General features: G+C 37.4%; 1 protein-coding gene across 1 annotated transcript in view; it reads right to left on the bottom strand.

The window, feature by feature from the left end:
- LOC115222695 (formin-J-like) overlaps window positions 1-19,430 on the bottom strand; it is a 98,890-nt gene that overhangs the window by 11,656 nt on the left and 67,804 nt on the right. The window contains exons 5-10 of the mRNA XM_036511700.1: window positions 17,751-18,785; window positions 14,966-15,130; window positions 14,056-14,141; window positions 10,712-10,812; window positions 8,201-8,271; window positions 6,479-6,586 (exon numbers count right to left, since the gene is read on the bottom strand). Of these exons, the coding sequence (XP_036367593.1) occupies window positions 6,479-6,586; window positions 8,201-8,271; window positions 10,712-10,812; window positions 14,056-14,141; window positions 14,966-15,130; window positions 17,751-18,785 (1,566 nt within the window). The remainder of the gene's footprint in view (window positions 1-6,478; window positions 6,587-8,200; window positions 8,272-10,711; window positions 10,813-14,055; window positions 14,142-14,965; window positions 15,131-17,750; window positions 18,786-19,430) is intronic.

The raw sequence follows: 19,430 nt of genomic DNA, 5'->3' as shown, positions 1-19,430 counted from the left end.
CCCCAAAGAATCCCTCTCAACACATGTCTACGATGCTCCTCTACTACTTCTTGTGATCAAAGATGCACATATCGTCAGCCACTAAGGGACATGCTCAACTGGTTAAGGTCAAACAACTGACAAGCAAATCTGTGGTATTGAGCAGAATATTTGCTGTAGCCCATCTTTTATACCAAAACAAAACAATGTACATGATAACACTTCCAATCAGTAAAGATCAGAAGCTACGAGAGCCACTGCCTGGTACTGCATCAGGGCATTATTAATTAATTAATTAATTATTATTATTATTATTATTATCTGAACATTGCATTTACAGAACCATTAGAGGGTTCCGAGTTCAAATGCTGCCATTGAATAAACCCAGCATTATAGAAAAGCAAAGGCCTTTCAACCTTCTGGGTTTGATTAAAATAAATAACCAGCCTAGTACTGAGGTTAAAGTTATCGACTAACACAGTCATCTAATTTAGTCTCGTGGGCTAACTTAAAAGCTGTTATTTCTTTAAAGGGAATAAGGGTTAGGGTTAAAGGTGGCGTAGTAAGATTAGTAATTTTAGTTAAGATGTCAACGGAAAGAGGTTTTCTTTTTTTTTTTACTTCCAATTATTCTGCTCCTACTGGTAAAACTTACTATTTGGTAGACAGACATTCCACCCACGGGCTAGCCGACTACAGTGGTTCGTCGTGTGTGGCATTGTTATCTAGAAAGTTCACGTCTATCACTAGCAGTTGTGAATCTGATGGAATTGATACCGTTAAGTAGTGTCATAGATATCATCCTATATTCCTATGATGCTTAGAGAGTTAATGTGTGCGCGCGTGCGTGCGTGCGTGCGTACGTAAACAAGCGCGTACGTTTGTTTCTCTGTTGAAACATGTTCTGTGATGTGTATTCAGATTTAACCCTTACACATTGAGTGAGAGTAACTTAGGTTATAAATGCATATACACACACGCTACTTTAGTCACTCACTGACACACACACACGCATATACACACATCTGAAGAGTAAAGACTGATGTTAGGATAATAAATTTCCTTGTGGCTATTTTCCCTGCCCTGCATAGAAGATATTATCTCTCGACGACTTTTATGGACTTCTTTTGACATCAATGATGAACGGAAGTTTCCAATTTAGTTTTAGAAACATCTCTTTCCTCAGCCACAACATTTTCTTTAAAACATATTTTATATCTTTTATCTTTTACTTGTTTCAGTCATTAAACTGTGGCCATGCTGGGGCACCACCTTGAAGGGTTTTAGTTGAATAAATCAATCCCAGTATATCTTTTATCTTTTACTTGTTTCAGTTATTGGACTGTGGCCATGCTGGGGCACCACCTTGAAGGGTTTTAGTTGAACAAATCAATCCCAGTATATCTTTTATCTTTTACTTGTTTCAGTCATTGGACTGTGGCCATGCTGGGGCACCACATTGAAGGGTTTTTAAGTCAAACAAATCGACACCAGAATTCATTTCGTCAGCCAAGTATTTATTCTATCGGTCTCTTTTGCCAAACCACTAAGTTACAGGGACGAAAACGCTGACACAGATTGTCAAGCGATGGTGGGGAGTGGGAAACAAAACACAGACACAAAGATACCCCAAACATGCAAAATATACATATACGATAGGCTTCTTTTCAGTTTCCGTCTATCAAATCCACTCACACTGCTTTGGTCAGCCCAAGGCTATAGCAGAAGATACTTGCCGAAGGTGCCACCTTGTGAACCCAGAACCACGGGGTTGGGAAGCAAGCTTCAAACCACACAGACATTCCTGTGCCTATATATTTTTTATCATTTACTTGTTTTAGTCATTAGACTGCGGCCATGCTGTGGCACCGCATTGAAGGATTTAGTCAAGCAAATCAATTATTTTCCCCCTAAGCCTTGAACTTATTCTATAGGCCTCATTTTGAGGACGTAATCAGACAACACCGGTTGTCAAATGGTGTGGGAGCGGCAAATACAAAATGGCGGCGCGCAAACACACACACACACACCACCCACCAATTATTTTTTTTATTAGCAAATATCTTTCGAGAAGGGAACTAATATTATTTGATAGGATATTGAACTGACGTTTTGGGAGTTCAAATCCGTTGGTGCAATTTTCTTGCGGCCCGTAGTTTACATAAAATTATCTTACTCTCTAAACTATTGATACAAGTATAATTACCAACAGTAAAACAGTATTCTGTCCAGGGCCACATGTTCAGAGCGCCATTTGCTCCATTCAATATGAGTCCAAACTGTTCACTGTGTTTATAGTTAAGGTTAAATTTCCCAAACTTTCCATGTTGTCAAGTAAAATCTCTCAACTGGCGAGTCGTGGATGCCAGGCCGAGACTGATATACTGTTATCACAGTCAGACCATCAGAAAATTGGGCAACATATAAACAGGGAATCAGCAATTAGGCTTCCTGGCTGCAAAAGACTGTTTTCTTAATCTCTCTTCCTCTTAGACTCATATTGCCATTCTCAGTCATCTCTATCTTAATCGTTCTCAGATCTTTAACCATTTCCCCCCTCTACCATCCTCATCTCTTTTTCTGTCTGTCTGTCTCCCTCTGTCCCTTTGTTTTATCTAAAACATTACTCTCATTGTATGGACCCATGTTAATTATCGCTCTTCTCCACTCCACCACCACCAGCGAACCGCAAAAAAATTATCATGTTTTAAAGTTATTTTGGTGTGTATGAAGACACGTAGCTTGGTGGCTAGCGTATTCGGCTCGCGATCGTTTGGGCGTAAGTTCGACTCCCGCTAGCTCGTTGAGTTCTTGAGCAAGACACTTCATTTCATGTTGCTCAGGTCCACTCATCTGACAAAACTGAGTTAGTACCTATATTTCAAAGAGCCAACCTTGTCACATTCTGTGTCACGCTGAAAATCCATCACTGCTGTAAGTTGTTTGGCTCTCAGTACTTATTCTATCGATCTCTTTGCCGAACCGCTAAGTTACGGACACGTAAACACACCAGCATCGGTTGTCAAGCGATGTTGGGGGAACAAACACAGACACACAAACATATACACACACAATCATATATACATATACATATATACGACGGGCTTCTCTCAGTTTCCGTCTACCAAATTCACTCACAAGGCTTTGGTCAGCCCGAGGCTATAGTAGAAGACATTTGCCCCCAGGGTGCCATGCAGTGGGACTGAACCCAGAACCATGTGGTTGGTAAGCAAGCTACTTACCACACAGCCACTCCTACGCCTAAGCAAATGAAGTTCCTGATACATCAGTGTATAAAAACATATAATGAATATCCAAAAATAGGGCTAATATATCATATTTGACGTCAGCTGATATATTTTGAATTAGTGTCCCAGATATACTTAAGGGAGTGGCCAAACTTCGAAGACACCAAAATGTGTCACATCCAGCGTAATTTCAGGAAGTAATATAGTCTATCGAGTTCGTCCTAGATCTTTTTAATCGCATTATTTTACATCCACCAACCTAAACAAAGTAACTAGCCGAGTAACTAAGTAACCAAATAACAAAATAACCGGCCAACTAACTAAGTAACTAACCAAGTAACCAGCCAGCCAGCCAGCCAACTTACTAAGTAACCAACCAACAAAATAACCGCCCGCTTGCCCACCACCTCGCTGCCTTAATAATAATAATAATAATAATAATAAATGCCCCGATGCAGTACCAGGCAGTGGCTCTCATGGCTTCTGATCTTAACCGATTGGAAGTGTTATCATGTACATTGTTTTGTCTTGGTATAAAAGATGGTCTGCAGCAAATATTCTGCTCAATACCAGAGATATGCTTGTCAGTTGTTTGACCTTAACCAGTTGAGCATGTCCCTAAGTGGCTGACGATATGTGCATCTCTGATCACGAGCAGAAGTAGTAGGAGAGCCTCATAGCCATGTGTTGAGAGGGATTCTTTGGGGTTTGAATAACTCACCTCTGGAAACATGGGTTTTTCGTTCAACATCCTTAAACAACCCTTATTCAGGGACCGTTTGAGTGGGATGGGTTATTCGACCTGGAACAAATTCTAACCGGGCCCCACTTGCAAGGTCATGTGCTGCTTATCTTGATATGAGATCACCATGTCGTGCTCATATGGTTGTGATGCATATACCTGGTGTACTCTTATCAGACAGGTATCTTATCAGATGGGTATATTGGGCTTCGTATATTTTACCCCAGTGTCACTTTCACGGCATGCACTGCTCTCTCACTCAATAATAATAATAATAATAATAATGAATTATTTCTACTACAGGCACAAAACCTGAAATTTTGAGGGATTGGTTAGTCAATTACATCGACCCCAGTACTTGATTGGTACTTATTTTAAAGACCGTGAAAGGATGAAAGGCAAAGTCGACGTCAGAAAAATTTGAGCTGATAACAAAAGACGAACGAAACGCTGCTAAGCGTTCTTTGTCCAGTATCTTAACGCAATAACACCAACCCATAATCACTGCAGCAAGCAAGCAAGCAAAAAAAAAGAACAAAAATAATAATAATATTAAAAACGAAACAAAACAAAAAGGTAACAAGAACAGACATTCTAAAGAAAGTGAAGAGAAAAAAAAAAGGAAAAAGAAATACAAAATAACTAAAAGGAAAAACAGCATAATAATAATAAAAGCTACAAAACAAAGTAAATATGACCGACCAGCCTGGTGGACTTCACAAACCGGTATGGCATTTGATTAGTACCACGTTTTGTCAACAGGGGGTGCGCTGGCACAATGGCATCAGGGTTAGTGTTCCAGTAAGAGAAGGGATATGTATGTAAGGTGGTGTGGCGGGTTTGTATGTGCAGTGAATTGCTGGGGGGGGGGGGTTAGGGGTTTTAGAGTCGGCACCGTGGAAGATTTAGTCCTTCGCACTCTTCTTCTTCTTCTTCCATTTTAAGACTATGCTAACACTAACACTGTAACATAACATTTATTCTTACTGCAATTGCATCTCTTCTTCTTTCTCACTTTTTTTTTATTAGAGAGAGAGAGAGAGAGAGAGAGAAAGAGAGAGAGAAAGAGAGAGAGAGAGAGAGAAAAAAATAGATGGTAGACCGATCTAGATTAGAAATGGTGAACGGAGAGGGAAAGGGGGAGATGGAAAAGGAGAGAGAGTCAGAGTATAAAGATGGATGATATTTTTTGTCATTTCAATGGGAAATGAGAACGAAAAAATCCAACGATGTGGAAAGCAGTTTGCTTCTCAACAACATGGTTCCAACCCCACTGTTAGACACGTTGGGCAAGTGTCTTCAACTATAGCCTCAGGCTGACCAAAGTCTTGTGAGTGGATTTCATGACTGAAACTGAAAAAAAAAAACCTGTCGGATACGACTTGTTACCACATGGCCACGCCTGGTCAATGCCTGTATAAAATATGTGTGCGTGTATACACACATACATATCTCTTTCTTTGACTTGTTGGGAAGTAGCTGATAGTAAACTGCGTGTATACATTTTCAGAACATGCTTTGGTGAATGTCTCTTTGCGTACATACGCTCACATTAAAAAAAAAAACTGTATTATTGAACATGTTTTTAAAAGTTATTAAAGCTTTGTCGATATTAAGGTAACGATATTAAGGTATAAGGCGGCGAGCTGGCAGAGTCGTTAGCACGCTGGACGAAATGCTTAGCGGTGTTTCGCCCGTCGCTACGTCCCGAGTTCAAATTCCGCCGAGGTTGACTTTGCCTTTCATCCTTTCGGAGTTGATAAATTATGTACTAGTTGAGTACTGGAGTCGATGTGATCGACTGTCCCACCTCCTCCACAAAATGCAGGCCTTGTGCCGATAGTAGAAAGGATATTAAGGCAACGAATGGCGGTGAGATTGACGGAAACGTTAGCACGCTGGGCAAAATGCTTGGCAGCATTTCGTCCATCTTTACGTTCAGAGTTCAAATTCTGTCGAGGTCGACTTTGTTTTTCATTCTTCCGGAGTCGATAAAATAAGTACCTGTCATGTAACCGATCAGTTTCAGATCTTGTACCTATGGTAGAAATACTATTAAGGCAACGTAGATATTACTTTGTATATTATCAAAGCGTTATTGAAGTATTTATCAAAGCGAGGTTAATATTTAAAAAATATTTCGGTACCACATTTTTAATGACATTGCTCTAAGCATTGCACGTATTCATTCAAAGGATAATACAATTTTAGATACACGATACGTATGAAAAATATTAGACTGGTTAGGGGTGGCTGGTTAGCTGGAACATCTTTAGTTATAGGCCTATTCTATCAGTGCTGGTAAATCTGGACGATCTTCAGAGAGAAAAAAAATAATATTGATCTTCCAAGCGTAATGTGTTCGAGACAGTGAAAGAGAAAATTGATAGAGTAATAGGGTTAATGAATGGAATGTAAGCGAAAAGATTAACGGGAAAACAGAAAGGGTATATAGAGATTAATGGTGGAGAGAGAGAAATATAAAAAGATTAAATGAAAATTTATTTACCATTACAACATAATGCAATAAAGTCATTCTTGGTTTGTTGGCCCTAATTTCTGTAATTTTTAAGAGGGAGCTCATTTTGAAACCTGCTGCATTTCCTGCATAATTACCCTGAAATATACAAACGATGTTACTAAATACTACTGGCATACAAGTGAAATGGACAATCTGGAAAACCACCCGGTAGCCTTCGTTCCTTCATTCACACTCAAAAGTATTTATGCAATATTTTAAATTCATTTAAAATAGCTTAGATTATTCGAAACAGCTGTCATGCAAATGGTTACAGTGATATAAATCGTATCTTATTTTGTTTTTTAAATATTCTGTATTTTTACCATGCCACACTAAATTTTTTTTTTTTTTGCTGAATCTTTCCGGTGGCTGTAACAGATTTGGAAATTTTAGAATTAAGTGAAAATTTTCAAATTTGGCATATTAATGTAATCTTATACTCTGGATCTGAATCAGGTTGTATAATATTGGCTTCCGATTGGCTAAAATCACCCAAAATTTTCACACTTTAAAAGCTATCAACTTTTTATTTATTAATTTATTACAAAAAGGAAATTTCCTGTTGATAATTAGCATACAAAACTAAATCGGTATAACTAAATTTGAAAACAATTGGAACAAAACTGAAAAATGCCACAAAAAAAAAAGCGAAATCTATGAATCTTATTTTACTCTGCTTAATCGTAAATGAATGCAATTAAAGATTGAAATATAACATGGAAATCACATCAATGTATTTGATAGCTTGGGATAAAATCGATATTTTTCCTGAAGCGATATCTCTAGTCTCGAATGGTTAACTCGGTATCAAGCTATTATACGTTCTAGCTGCTAAATTATGATAGATCCACTTGGTAAGATCGTTTCGACAGGTCGAGTCAATGAATTCGAGACCAGTACTTGATTTTGTATCAACACCAAAAGATAAGCATACGCGTGTGTATACACAACGCTTACATACATATGCTCACAACACACACACACACACACACATATGCATATACATGGTGACGATGGCATTTTCTTCGTGTTCAAAGGTCATGCAGAAGAGAATCACGCCCTCTAGAGGTTACGTAAACCGATCCTTGACACTGCAGGGCTTATTTTTCTGACTGCACTTAATAATTTCAAAGTTATAGTCTGCACGATCTGATTCCACTCTTTAGACTAGGAAGTCTGACTACAGTGACTCAGCATGCTAAGATTGTTAGGATGACCAGAAAGCTGTAAGTTTTATGTTGGAGTAGTCTTCCCTTAATTTGCATATATATATATATATATATATTACTGTCCTGTTTTTGTTACCATTTTTACCCCTCCGCCAAAAAATCTCAAATTTTAATTAATTTGCCTTTGCGGGAAGGAATGTTTCAACGGAGTCGTGTCTCGCCTTACCTTCGAAACGCGGAGTGGTTGAAACAGAGGCGACTGAAGAAAGGGAATTTTCCTTGAGTTGTATGTCCTGTACTTTATTTTTTTCTTTTTAAGAAATGTCCATTTCCTTGGTTTTGTGTTTATTTTTTTTTCGTTTCTCTCATTGTGTTCGACGTTTTTTTTTTGTGTGTCCTGTACCCATATATGCATCTATATATACATGTAGATGTAGGTGCGTACATATATGTATGTATATATGCATTGTTTTATTTATTAATTTGTTATTATATATATATATAATATACTCAGATTAATACAACAATAAATTTAACTTACCGAATTCAGATAATTTCCTGCTACTAAAACCATGTAAAGAAGTTCGCGAAGTTCATGATTTTCTTTCATATCTGGTGGGGAAAAAAAGGTGGTAAAATACTGATATATCTAAGTTATAGTCAACAGAATTTTACAGCTTGATAATTCACTTAGCCAATATTCAATCACATGATGCTAGAGAGGAAAATATATAAAAAAGGTATTCGTTCTACGAAAAGGAAAAGAAAATATAAATAAACGACAAAAACAGAAGTTTGGAAAAAATTTAGTGAAGATATTTCAATCGCATAGAAACGATAAATTGAAATAAATTCTACGAATGAAACTGTCCTTGTACAAGGGTTACTTTTTACACTTTTTACTCTTTTACTTGTTTCAGTTATTTGAATGCAGCCATGCTGGAGCACCGCCTTTAGTCGAGCAAATCAACCCCAGGACTTATTCTTTGGAAGTCTAGTTCTTATTCTATCGGCCTCTTTTTCCGAACCGCTAAGTTACGGGCACGTAAACACACCACAGCATCGGTTGTCAAGTGATTCTGGGAGACAAACACAGACACACAAACATATATACACACACACACACACACACACACACACACACACACACACACACACATACATATACACGACGGGATTCTTTCAGTTTCTGTCTACCAAATCCACTCACAAGGCTTTGGTCGGCCCGTGGCTATAGTTGAAGACACTTGCCCAAGGTGCCACGCAGTGGGACTGAATCCGGAACCATGTGGTTGGTAAGCAAGCTACTTACCACGGAGCCACTCCTGCGTCTATGTTATATAATTTTAATTATATATATATATTAGTCACCATGTACAGCAAATACAATATAGTTCGTTGTTAAGTTATCGTTGGCACTATAAAATAGTATGTATATACGAATAAAAAAACGAAAAAAACTACAAGTCTCTAAGTCGTAAATGAGTTGAATTAAAAATTGAAATGCGACATGGAAATACATCAATATATTTGATAGCATCGCATAAAATCGAAACTCTCTAAATTGCATTGTTATCATTCCTGAACCGGTTTCTCTTGCCTCAAATGGTTAACTCGATCTCAAGCTATTATGCATTCTAGCAGCTAAATTTCGATGGTCCAGGGAAGCTGTGTTGATTCAAATAAATGCCAAATGCGTTTTGTCTGAAACTTAAGTAGCTGGTTATACAACGTTGTGGCTATTTCACACAGGAAATGTAAACCTCTTTTGGAACAACCACCACATAAAAATAAATGTCCATTTATTGACTACAGAATTCATTCCATTATCGGAAACAATTAAACGTTCTTATTTTGGAAATATATATTTGTGTTTGCCAAACATTCTCCCTATCAACACGAACAAACCTCAAGATACCATCGATTTTCTTATTAGCAGCAATAAAAATTCACTTTGTACGGAAACATTTTTGTTTCCGCAAAAACGTATATGGTACTCTGAACTAAAATCAATATATTACTGGTACATGTTAATGACAGACGGAAAATATTTTGCTGAAACGCATTAGGTTCGAGTATTTCAGTGCTCAGACATTGTAAACAAGAGAAACTTTTTTCAGGGGTGCGTTATGGAGTATGAGACATTATTTATATTTGACGGATATTTGTCCTCATCTTGTTTGTTGTTAACATGTTTCGGTTGATATACCTTCCAGCCTTTAATCAGGTGTCTTTGGGAAATTTCGAACCTGGGTTCTCATTCCTAAGGTATTTTCCGATGTTGTAATTATTATTATTATTATTATTATTATTACTATTATTATTATTATTATTATTATCATTATTCAGGTCACTGTCTGGAATCGAACTCGGAATCTTGGGGTTAGTAGCCCGCGCTCTTAACCACTACGCCATTTGTCCAAGGGAATATGGCCTTGTGGTTAACAAGAAACAAGATGAAGACAAATATCCGTCAAATGTAAATAATATAAATAATGTACATAATTCTTCATCTCTTAAATATAGAAGTGTATGAGACGTTCTGGCACATATTTTGGCATACTTAATTGGCATTAAACATTGCAATGTTTCAGTCGTTCTCTCTTTTTATTCGTGTGAATCTATTTCTCTTTGTGTGAGTAAAAGGGACGTGTTTATGTCACTTGGGTTCAGTTAATAAGATGTAGCATCTCTCTTTCTCTATCTGTATATGTACAGTTCTGTGCATTTGTTTGTCTGCCTCTAGTGCCAAAAAGTACTACCACCAAAACAAGCCATGCCAAAGCATCAACGTCCAAGTAGCTGCGCCCAGTGGTCTTATTCCGGCTTTAACAGTCTAGATAAAGTGTAGAAGCTTTGTGAAGGAATGGAGAAATCTTGAGTGTAGCTAATGGAATTAGTTCAGCTGAGGGATACTGGACTAGATTTTCGGAGTATATTTTTCTAAGTCTATATCTTTTACAGGGTGCAAAAACATCTAAAACATAAATATCCATTTAGTTTTTTACTGACACAGAATATCAATATTCGGAAAAAAGAAAAAGGGACTTACCAGTAGCTGTTCGTATAATTGAGCCTAAAGATGGTTTCACACATTCCATCTCGGTACCAAATTCTTGACGTATTAAAATTCCTTCTATCCGAATTCGATAACTTCAAGTTTAGTGAGAAAGAAAGAGAGGGAGGGAGAGACAGAAAGATAAATAAATAGTTTTAAAACATCTGAAATTTGCGACAATTTTACTAAAAGGTAAATAATATAAAATAAAGAAAAAGATTGAACAATTTTAAAGGAATTACGATATATGTAAACAAACAAAGTTTGCTTTTTTTAGAAGCGTCGAGTTGTATTGAAATATACAGATATGGAAATGTTTTATTTTCAAACGAATAATAAAAATAATAATAATAATAATAATACCGAAAAGGATGAATAGGGCAGAACATCCTTATATTACAGAAAAATTTATTAGCGGCTTATTTATGCTATTCGGTATTATTATAATTAATTGTAAAGGAATTTTGATGAACTTAAATGAAGAGAAATTCATAACATTAGTTTTGACCAGTATTGCTATCTGTCCTACATTTCAGATAACCGCACTGACAACACGGTAGTATGCTTTTGCGAGAGATTTTTAAATCAATAATTTTCCTTGTGCAGTATTTTAGTAATAGGTTCTATTCTGGTAAAATGCCTCACGACAGAGAAAGAATGTTATAGACTAGAATCTCGCTTGATACTTCGTTAAATCACTTTGGTGCCAGAATCCCGTTGAAACAAAAGTAATTCATACTATCCAAAATCCAACCTTCACACCAACGTCATTTGCAAGCCCTCTGGTGCCAACCTAATATTTGGTATGTCTACGAGCAAAAATCTTCATGGAAAACTCTTTCAAATTTTGACACAAGGACAGCAAGTTCGCGGAGGAGTGTAGGTAGATTATATCGACACCTGTACACATATATTGAATCGCCCTCGAAAGGATTAAGGGCAAAGTCAACCTCGGCGGAATTTGAACTCAGATTGTTAAGATTGACGAAATGCCGCTAATTATTTTGCCCGACTTGTTAACGATACTGCCAGTTCGTCGCCTTTACCAGTTCATATACTACCATTATACCACACACACATGTATGTATATGTTTATATATATATGTGTGTGTGTGTGTGTGTGTGTGTGTGTGTGTGTGCGTATGTATGCATATGCATGTGTGTGTATGTGTGCATGTGCAATGCGTGTTTGCGTACTTGTGCACGTGTGCGTGTGTGCTTGCACCGTATTTCTCTTGCGTATTTCGGTCTCTTTGCCGACATAAACATATCAGCATCGGTTATCAAGCCATGCTAGGGGGACAAACACAGACACACAAACACACACACGCATACATATATATATAATATATATATATATATATTATATATATATATTTTATATATATAATATATATACGACGGGCTTCTTTCAGTTTCCGTCCTATCAAATTCACTCACAAGGCTTTGGTCGGCCCTAGGCTATAGCAGGAGACACTTGCCCAAGGTGCCACGCGTGGGACTGAACCCGGAACCATGTGGTTGGTAAACACTACTTACTACAACAGCCACTCCTATGCCTATATTAAACCACACACATGCATATATATATAAATCTACATATATACGACGGGCTTCTTTCAGTTTCCGTCTACCAAATTCACTCACAAGGCTTTGGTCGGCCCGAGGCTATAACAGGAGACACTTGCCCAAGGTGCCACGCAGTGGGACTGAACCCGGAACCATGTGGTTGGTAAACAAGCTACTTACCACACAGCCACTCCTATGCCTATATTAAACCACACACATACATATATATATATCTACATATATACGACGGGCTTCTTTCAGTTTCCGTCTACCAAATCCACTCACAAGGCTTTGGTCGGCCCGAGGCTATAGTAGAAGACACTTGCCCAAGGTGCCACGCAGTGGGACTGAACCCGGAACCATGTGGTTGGTAAACAAGCTACTTACCACACACACCACTCCTGCGCCTATGACAATTTTCATGACGAAAAATATAAATAATTATATAATTGATCTGAAAGAAGATAAAACTGGGGCGGTACTAGTATAACGTGGCTCATTTACGATGAAATTATCGTTCGATACTTTCATTTCAGTATACTATTACAATATTGTGTTACATGTACAGAATTATACATTTCTCTATAGAAAACCACTTTAAAATAGCTTCCAAGAGGTGTATAATGAAACATATTAAAAATATTTTTCTCCCCCACAAAATATACTTGTAAAATAAGGGTGCGTCTTATGGGAGATTGCCTTTTTACGATGGCAAATACGGTGTATGTATGTGTTGTGTGGTGTGTGTGTTGTGTGTGTGTGTGTGTGTGTGTGTGTGTGTGTTGTGGTGTGTGTGTGTGTGTGTGTGGTGTGTGTATTATTTTATTTGCTGCAGTCATTGTACTGCGGCCATGCTATCGCACAGTTTTGAAGTAAACCGATTCTGGTACTTGTCTGTAGTGTGGTGCTGATAAAATCCAATTCTTTTGACGAACTACTAGATCACGAAAAATGTAAACAAATCAACACTGATCGACAATGGCTGGGGAAATATGTCTTTATGCATATCTTTATATATAAAAGAGAGGTTGTGTGCTGTCTGTCTCCTACGATTTAGATTCCTAACTACTCACACATTTTGCGGTGCAGTTTAACCAAAACCAGTTATCTTATAGTCGTGATTCATATCGAGCCCTTCTGGGTATTAGCGCGCGTCTACGATGAGTCTACGATTTAAAAAAAAAAATTACCATCAATTTTTCCCATTTTTAATGCATTTTTGGCATATGTTAGGGAAGTAACTCTCTAAAAATTTATTATTAAATCTCAGAACGTAAAATGCTACAGTAACACCACCCCCCTTTGTGGTTAGCCATATTGCGATGGCTATTATACTTTACATCTCTAAAAATGTTTATATAGTTATTTCCCTTACAAACCCGAGCAACGCCGGGCGATACTGCTAGTGGTTAATAAATAAGAAAAAAATGTAAAGACACCCCCAAAGACAGGGAAATGGCGTTCTTAAAATGAAAAGAGCAAACGGCATAAAAGCCGATCGTTTATGTGAGAGATTAAGCCCTACTTTTCAACGCTATTCATTTTACACTAAAACATTCAATCTATGCTTCATAAAACTACAAATTCATCTACAAACAAAATTTCTCCTGTCGCTTTTCTTTTTTCTTTCATCACTATACAAAACAAACACACATTTTCGTTCCTTTGCACAATCAAACTTGTAAGCATATAATATAAATCAAACTAAACGATTCCTTTTATACATATCCATCCATACTCAGAATATTGAAAAAAGAAAATAAATATACTTTGGTAATTCGATCAGTCGCAGGAAAAATTGTTCGGCGTTTCCAAGCTTCTTTTTGTCCCCTTCATAACTTTTTAACATTTCAATCTGTAATTAAAAAGCATCAGACACGATATAAGTACCATTCATTTTATCCCTTATATATATATATATTATATATATATATATATAATGATTTTTTACATTTGGTTAGATCTAAGTTTATTATTGCAATGTTTAAAACAATGGCATGAAACTTGTAAAAATCAAAAGAATACAAAGGATTCTTCAATTTTACTTTTCCTAAAGCAAAAAACTTAAAGGTGTAAGCTTATTATATTTCGTTTTTGGATTTGGTTTGCAAGATTCTTTATATGAGTTCGTGTGTTGAAGCATATTCTGTTGTGTCTGGGGAGAGTCATTCTCTCTTAGTGCCTTATTATTTAACACACTCACCGGTAAAATTTCCACTTATTTCTTACTCTTTATTTTCTAAAATTTTCGTTGCGTCTTGCAACCTTTTCAATAGTCTTGACTCTGTCCGTTATTTTCCAGTGAGTGTGTTAAATAATAAGATACTAAAAGAGAATGGCTCTCCCCAGACACAACCGAATTAAAGGTGTAAAGATTACGTTTGTTCTGATGAATTTGAAGATTTATATAAATTTACTCTAAACATATTCGGTGCACCACTTACAGTCAACGCTATGGACATTCACTTTCTACCATAAATTAATCTAGAATCATTAACTATTAAATAATTAATTCAAATAAATAAACCGAGCCTTGGGATAATTACACAAATTAGCCACTGGCAAAAATTTGGATAAATAAGAATTCGTCAATTACCCAAGTGGTTATTAAGAATCCATTTCGGTAATTGATGGATGAATGAGTGGGAATATTGTAAGAAAGATGGTTTCGATAGATACCTCGACAGTATTAGGAAGAATCTTCAGTAAGGCCTTTAACTGTTCAGTACTGAACTTCTCAGAAGATCCATTGTGTAAGTGTAGAAAAAATTCATCGAGTGACATTTTAAATTGCTTTAAGAAAATATTTACATTTAAACTTCGTCTGCTCTCAATTAGATTTATCTGAAAAGAAAATAGAAGAAACAGATTTTGTAACTACAATTAATTTATTGCCAACGAAATGTCCCTCTGGTGTCACTTAATTCCGCTAATATCATACAAATCTCAATCAATCAGTCAGACACAGACGCAAACACACACTCACAGAGGTGTGTACGCGCTAAAAGCAATGGCGTACGTAAATTCAGCACGTATTCAAATTTGAAACTTCTCATTAACGAAGTCTCAAAAGTACCACAGTTCTTAGACCTGACAGCGCAGGGGAAGTGTAAAGGTTGTATCATTGTTTATCATGATAAGGATGATATTTTTGGCGACCAGAAACTACATAGTTCCTTCACCTATAGCTCACTACCATACCTAACTTTCGCCAGCTTCTGTCAGGAATTTCTGGCCGTGATATCTGGATGGAGAATTAACAACACTTCTCGTCTACAAGCTGAGATAGCGAAAGCACAAATCAAAGTCAATTTCTTTTTTTTTTACTTAAGAATTGCGCTTTGCAAATTGTATTCAACGCTGTCCCAGTGTTTATGTGATAAATGCTAAACTCCATTAAATTTCTTTTGATGTTAGAGGGGTTCCCCACGAAAGATTACGAAAAAGAATTGAAGCAATCATGAAGACCAAACTGGTATTTGCAAACTTGGAATTCGACACTGAAACAAAACAGAGTATTGTTGATGCAATAAATTTTCCTAAGGTGGACAATATTGGTCAAAGAGATAAGCCGGCCGTTCATCTGGTTAGGCATACACAAAAGCAAAAAACTTTATCAGGTAATCAATAAATTCATAAAGTTTAGAAAAGCAGAGTTAATGACTAAATCTGTATTAAAAAAATCAGGTCAATTTGTCAGTTTCCTTTTCGTTGTTATTCTTTTACTTGTTTCAGTCATTTGACTGCAGCCATGCTGGAGCATAACTTTTAGTCGAACAAATCGACCCCCAAGACTTATTCTTTGTAAACCTAGTACTTATTGTATCGGTCTCTTTTTGCTGAACCGCGTTAAGTGGCGGGGACGTAAACACACCAACATAGGTTGTCAAGCAATGGTGGCGGAGTGGTCAAATACAGATACAGATAACAAATACATACATATACACACATATATATATACACATACATATATATACACACATATATATACATATATACACACATATATATGCACATACATACATGCATGCATGCATACACACACAACACACACACATACATGCATGCATGCATACACACACACACACACCACACACACATACATGCATGCATTCATACACACACACCACACACACATACATGCATGCATGCATACACACCACACCCACACACACCACATGCATGCATGCATACACACACACACACACACACACATGCATGCATACACACACACACACACATGCATGCATACACACACACACACACACACACACATATATATATATATATTATATATATATATTATATATATATATATACAAACACAACGGGCTTATTTTTGGGCATTAATAATAATAATCTTTGCTACTGGAAGCACAAGGCCTCAAATTTGGGATAAAGGATTCAGTCGATTACTAGTGCGTAACTGGTGGCTGTTTAATCGACCCCGAAAGGATGAAAGGCAAAGTCGATCCCGCAAAATTTGAACTCAGAACGTAGCGGCAGACAAAATAATAATAATAATCCTTTCCACTGTAGGCACAAAGGCTGAAATTTTGAGGTGGAGGGGACTATTCGATTACATTGACCCCAGAATTTCACTGGTATTTAATTTATCGATTTCAATGGATGGAAGGCAAAGTCGACCTCGGCGGAATTTTGAGCTCAGAATGTAACGACAGGCGAAATACCGCTAAGCATTTCGTCCAGCGTGCTAACTACTCACGATAATGATGATGGACTTTTCCATCGAAGACGATGTATGAATGTCCAGCTTTTTCGTCGAATGACCTGTACAAATGATTCGTTTATAATGATCAAATGTTCGTGCCGCACATTAACTCACCTCACTCCATCAAATCGACGTTGTCTGAACAGGTGCACACAGGTGTGCCACGTGTCAGGTGTCAAGGTGATTGCATAGCAACGTGAGATGAAGTGTTTTGCTCAAAAACACAATACACCTAGGAATTGAAATCACGATCTCCCGATAGTCTTCTACTATAGCCTCGGGCCGACCAAAGCCTTGTGAGTGGATTGGTAGACGGAAACTGAAAGAAGCCCGTCGTATATATGTATATATATATATATGTGTGTGTGTGTTTGTGTGTCTGTGTTTGTCCCCCTAGCATTGCTTGACAACCGATGCTGGTGTGTTTATGTCCCCGTTACTTAGCGGTTCGGCAAAAGAGACCGATAGAATAAGTACTGGGCTTACAAAAGAATAAGTCCCGGGGGTCGATTTGCTCGACTAAAGGCGGTGCACCAGCATGGCCGCAGTCAAAATGACTGAAACAAGGAAAAAGAAAAAAGATAAGAATAGGCTGACGAGGAAAAAAATGGGTGCTCGCAGTTAGATACCGCTAGTCATAGAGTCTCTTCTTTAAGGCTAACCTGGAGTTAAAGAACACAGAGCTGTATTAAAAAAAAATGAAGAAAAGTCAAAAGTTTTGGTCATAATTACCTCTGTGCTTTCTTTCTTAACAGTTTTGGATGCTTTTCCATTCCTTGAGCCTTTACCATACGTCTTATCATTGTCAGGATGGAATTGTTCTATACAAAACAGTTCATCTATAGCTTCGTAATCAACCTTAACCCCGTTGAAAAGCTTGGCCGCTTGAGCCCACAAGTTGAGACCTTTCATCACTTTATTTGCAGGAATTTTCTGCCATTGTAGAGGTTTTAATTTGTTTCTTGGCTTAGGCACATTTAGTTGCGGCAACATGTTTCCATGGTTCGTGTTAATTCCGAGTGTTTTTGGTGGTTGAGGGGCTGATCCGCCACCACCAAATTTTGGTGGCAACGGAATCTTCCCAGGGGGAGGGGGAGGTGCTGGTGGAGCTGGTGCTGGAGGAGGACATGGTATACCTGTCGTCGCAAATGCGCTTCCAGAAGCAAATGCAGGTGGTGGTGGTGGTGGTGGTGGCGGCGGCGGTGGCGGGGGAGGTGGCGGAGGAGGAGGAGGCGGAGGTGCTGCCGAAGCAGATGACGGCGTTTGGACAGGAGTTGTGGAAGGTGATGTAGCGTTTTGGGGCGAACCCGGAAAAGATCGGTTGTTCTTGTTTGGCGTGGACCCACCACATACCGCCGATGCGGTTGGCGTGGTAGGCGTGCTAGTCCGAGATGAAGCTGAAGAATTATGTGAAGAAAACGCTGATGAAGGTGACAAGGCGCCTGTGAAGTCATCTGGCGTAACAGCATTAGACCCGGGAGTAGTTGGTATCGTCGAACTTCGTCTCCGTGTCTTCTCGTATATGCGATAAGATTCATGTTTCATATGACCAGCATATACGTATTTGTTTTCAACAATTTCTTGGAGTCGTTTGCCAGTTTTAATTAGGAGTTTCTGAGAATCTTCAACTTTTTCTATCACAACGACTTTTGCCACTAGCTTTTCTATGGTTCCCCACATTTCTTCACACAGCTTATCATTTGGATCGATTTGTAATAAGCTGCGGAGAATTGAGAGAAAATTTGCTTGTATTGGACTGTGACAGATCTGGATATTAGAAATGAAGAGAAAAGAAAAAAATACATTAATAGGTTGTGGAATTAAAGACATACAAGTTTACATATTTTTATATATATATATATATATATATATAGATCTTTTTTATTTCCTTAGTATATTAATTCAAGGGAATATTTGGTCCTTGATGTGATATATATATATATATATATCTGCTTATTTCTGTGTTCCTTTCTGTTGAAGAGCGTAGGCTCGAAACGTAAAAGACTTTCTCACTTCCTGAGCGTTAAACTAATACATCTGTTTGTTGTTTACACAGCCGCCTTCGTCTTTTTTTTGTAAATTCTAACTCTCTCTCTCTCTCTCTCTCTCTACACACACACATATATATCAGTATCAAGTAGGAATATAGTGGAGATTATGAATATTAGCAAAATGGATGCGGGAAAAAACTCAATGTTCTCCATGCTAAATACAAAAACTGTTATGTTTCACATTCATAATACAGTAAATTGAAAAGAGCTCAACTAAGATTATGTAATTATTTGATAAGGTTTCTTGTAGTAAGTATTTAAAATCTAGAATCAATAAACAAATGAGGTAGTTTCAATAATGTGTTGTTCGATATGTGTTGATCGATATTTTGAGCAATATAAACTATGCAAATTGCTGTAG

Source organism: Octopus sinensis, linkage group LG20 (genome assembly GCF_006345805.1).
Source record: "Octopus sinensis linkage group LG20, ASM634580v1, whole genome shotgun sequence".
Lineage (NCBI taxonomy): Eukaryota > Metazoa > Mollusca > Cephalopoda > Octopoda > Octopodidae > Octopus > Octopus sinensis.
The sequence above is the reverse complement of the archived record's forward strand: the minus strand, read 5'-3'. Positions and strand labels throughout refer to the sequence as shown.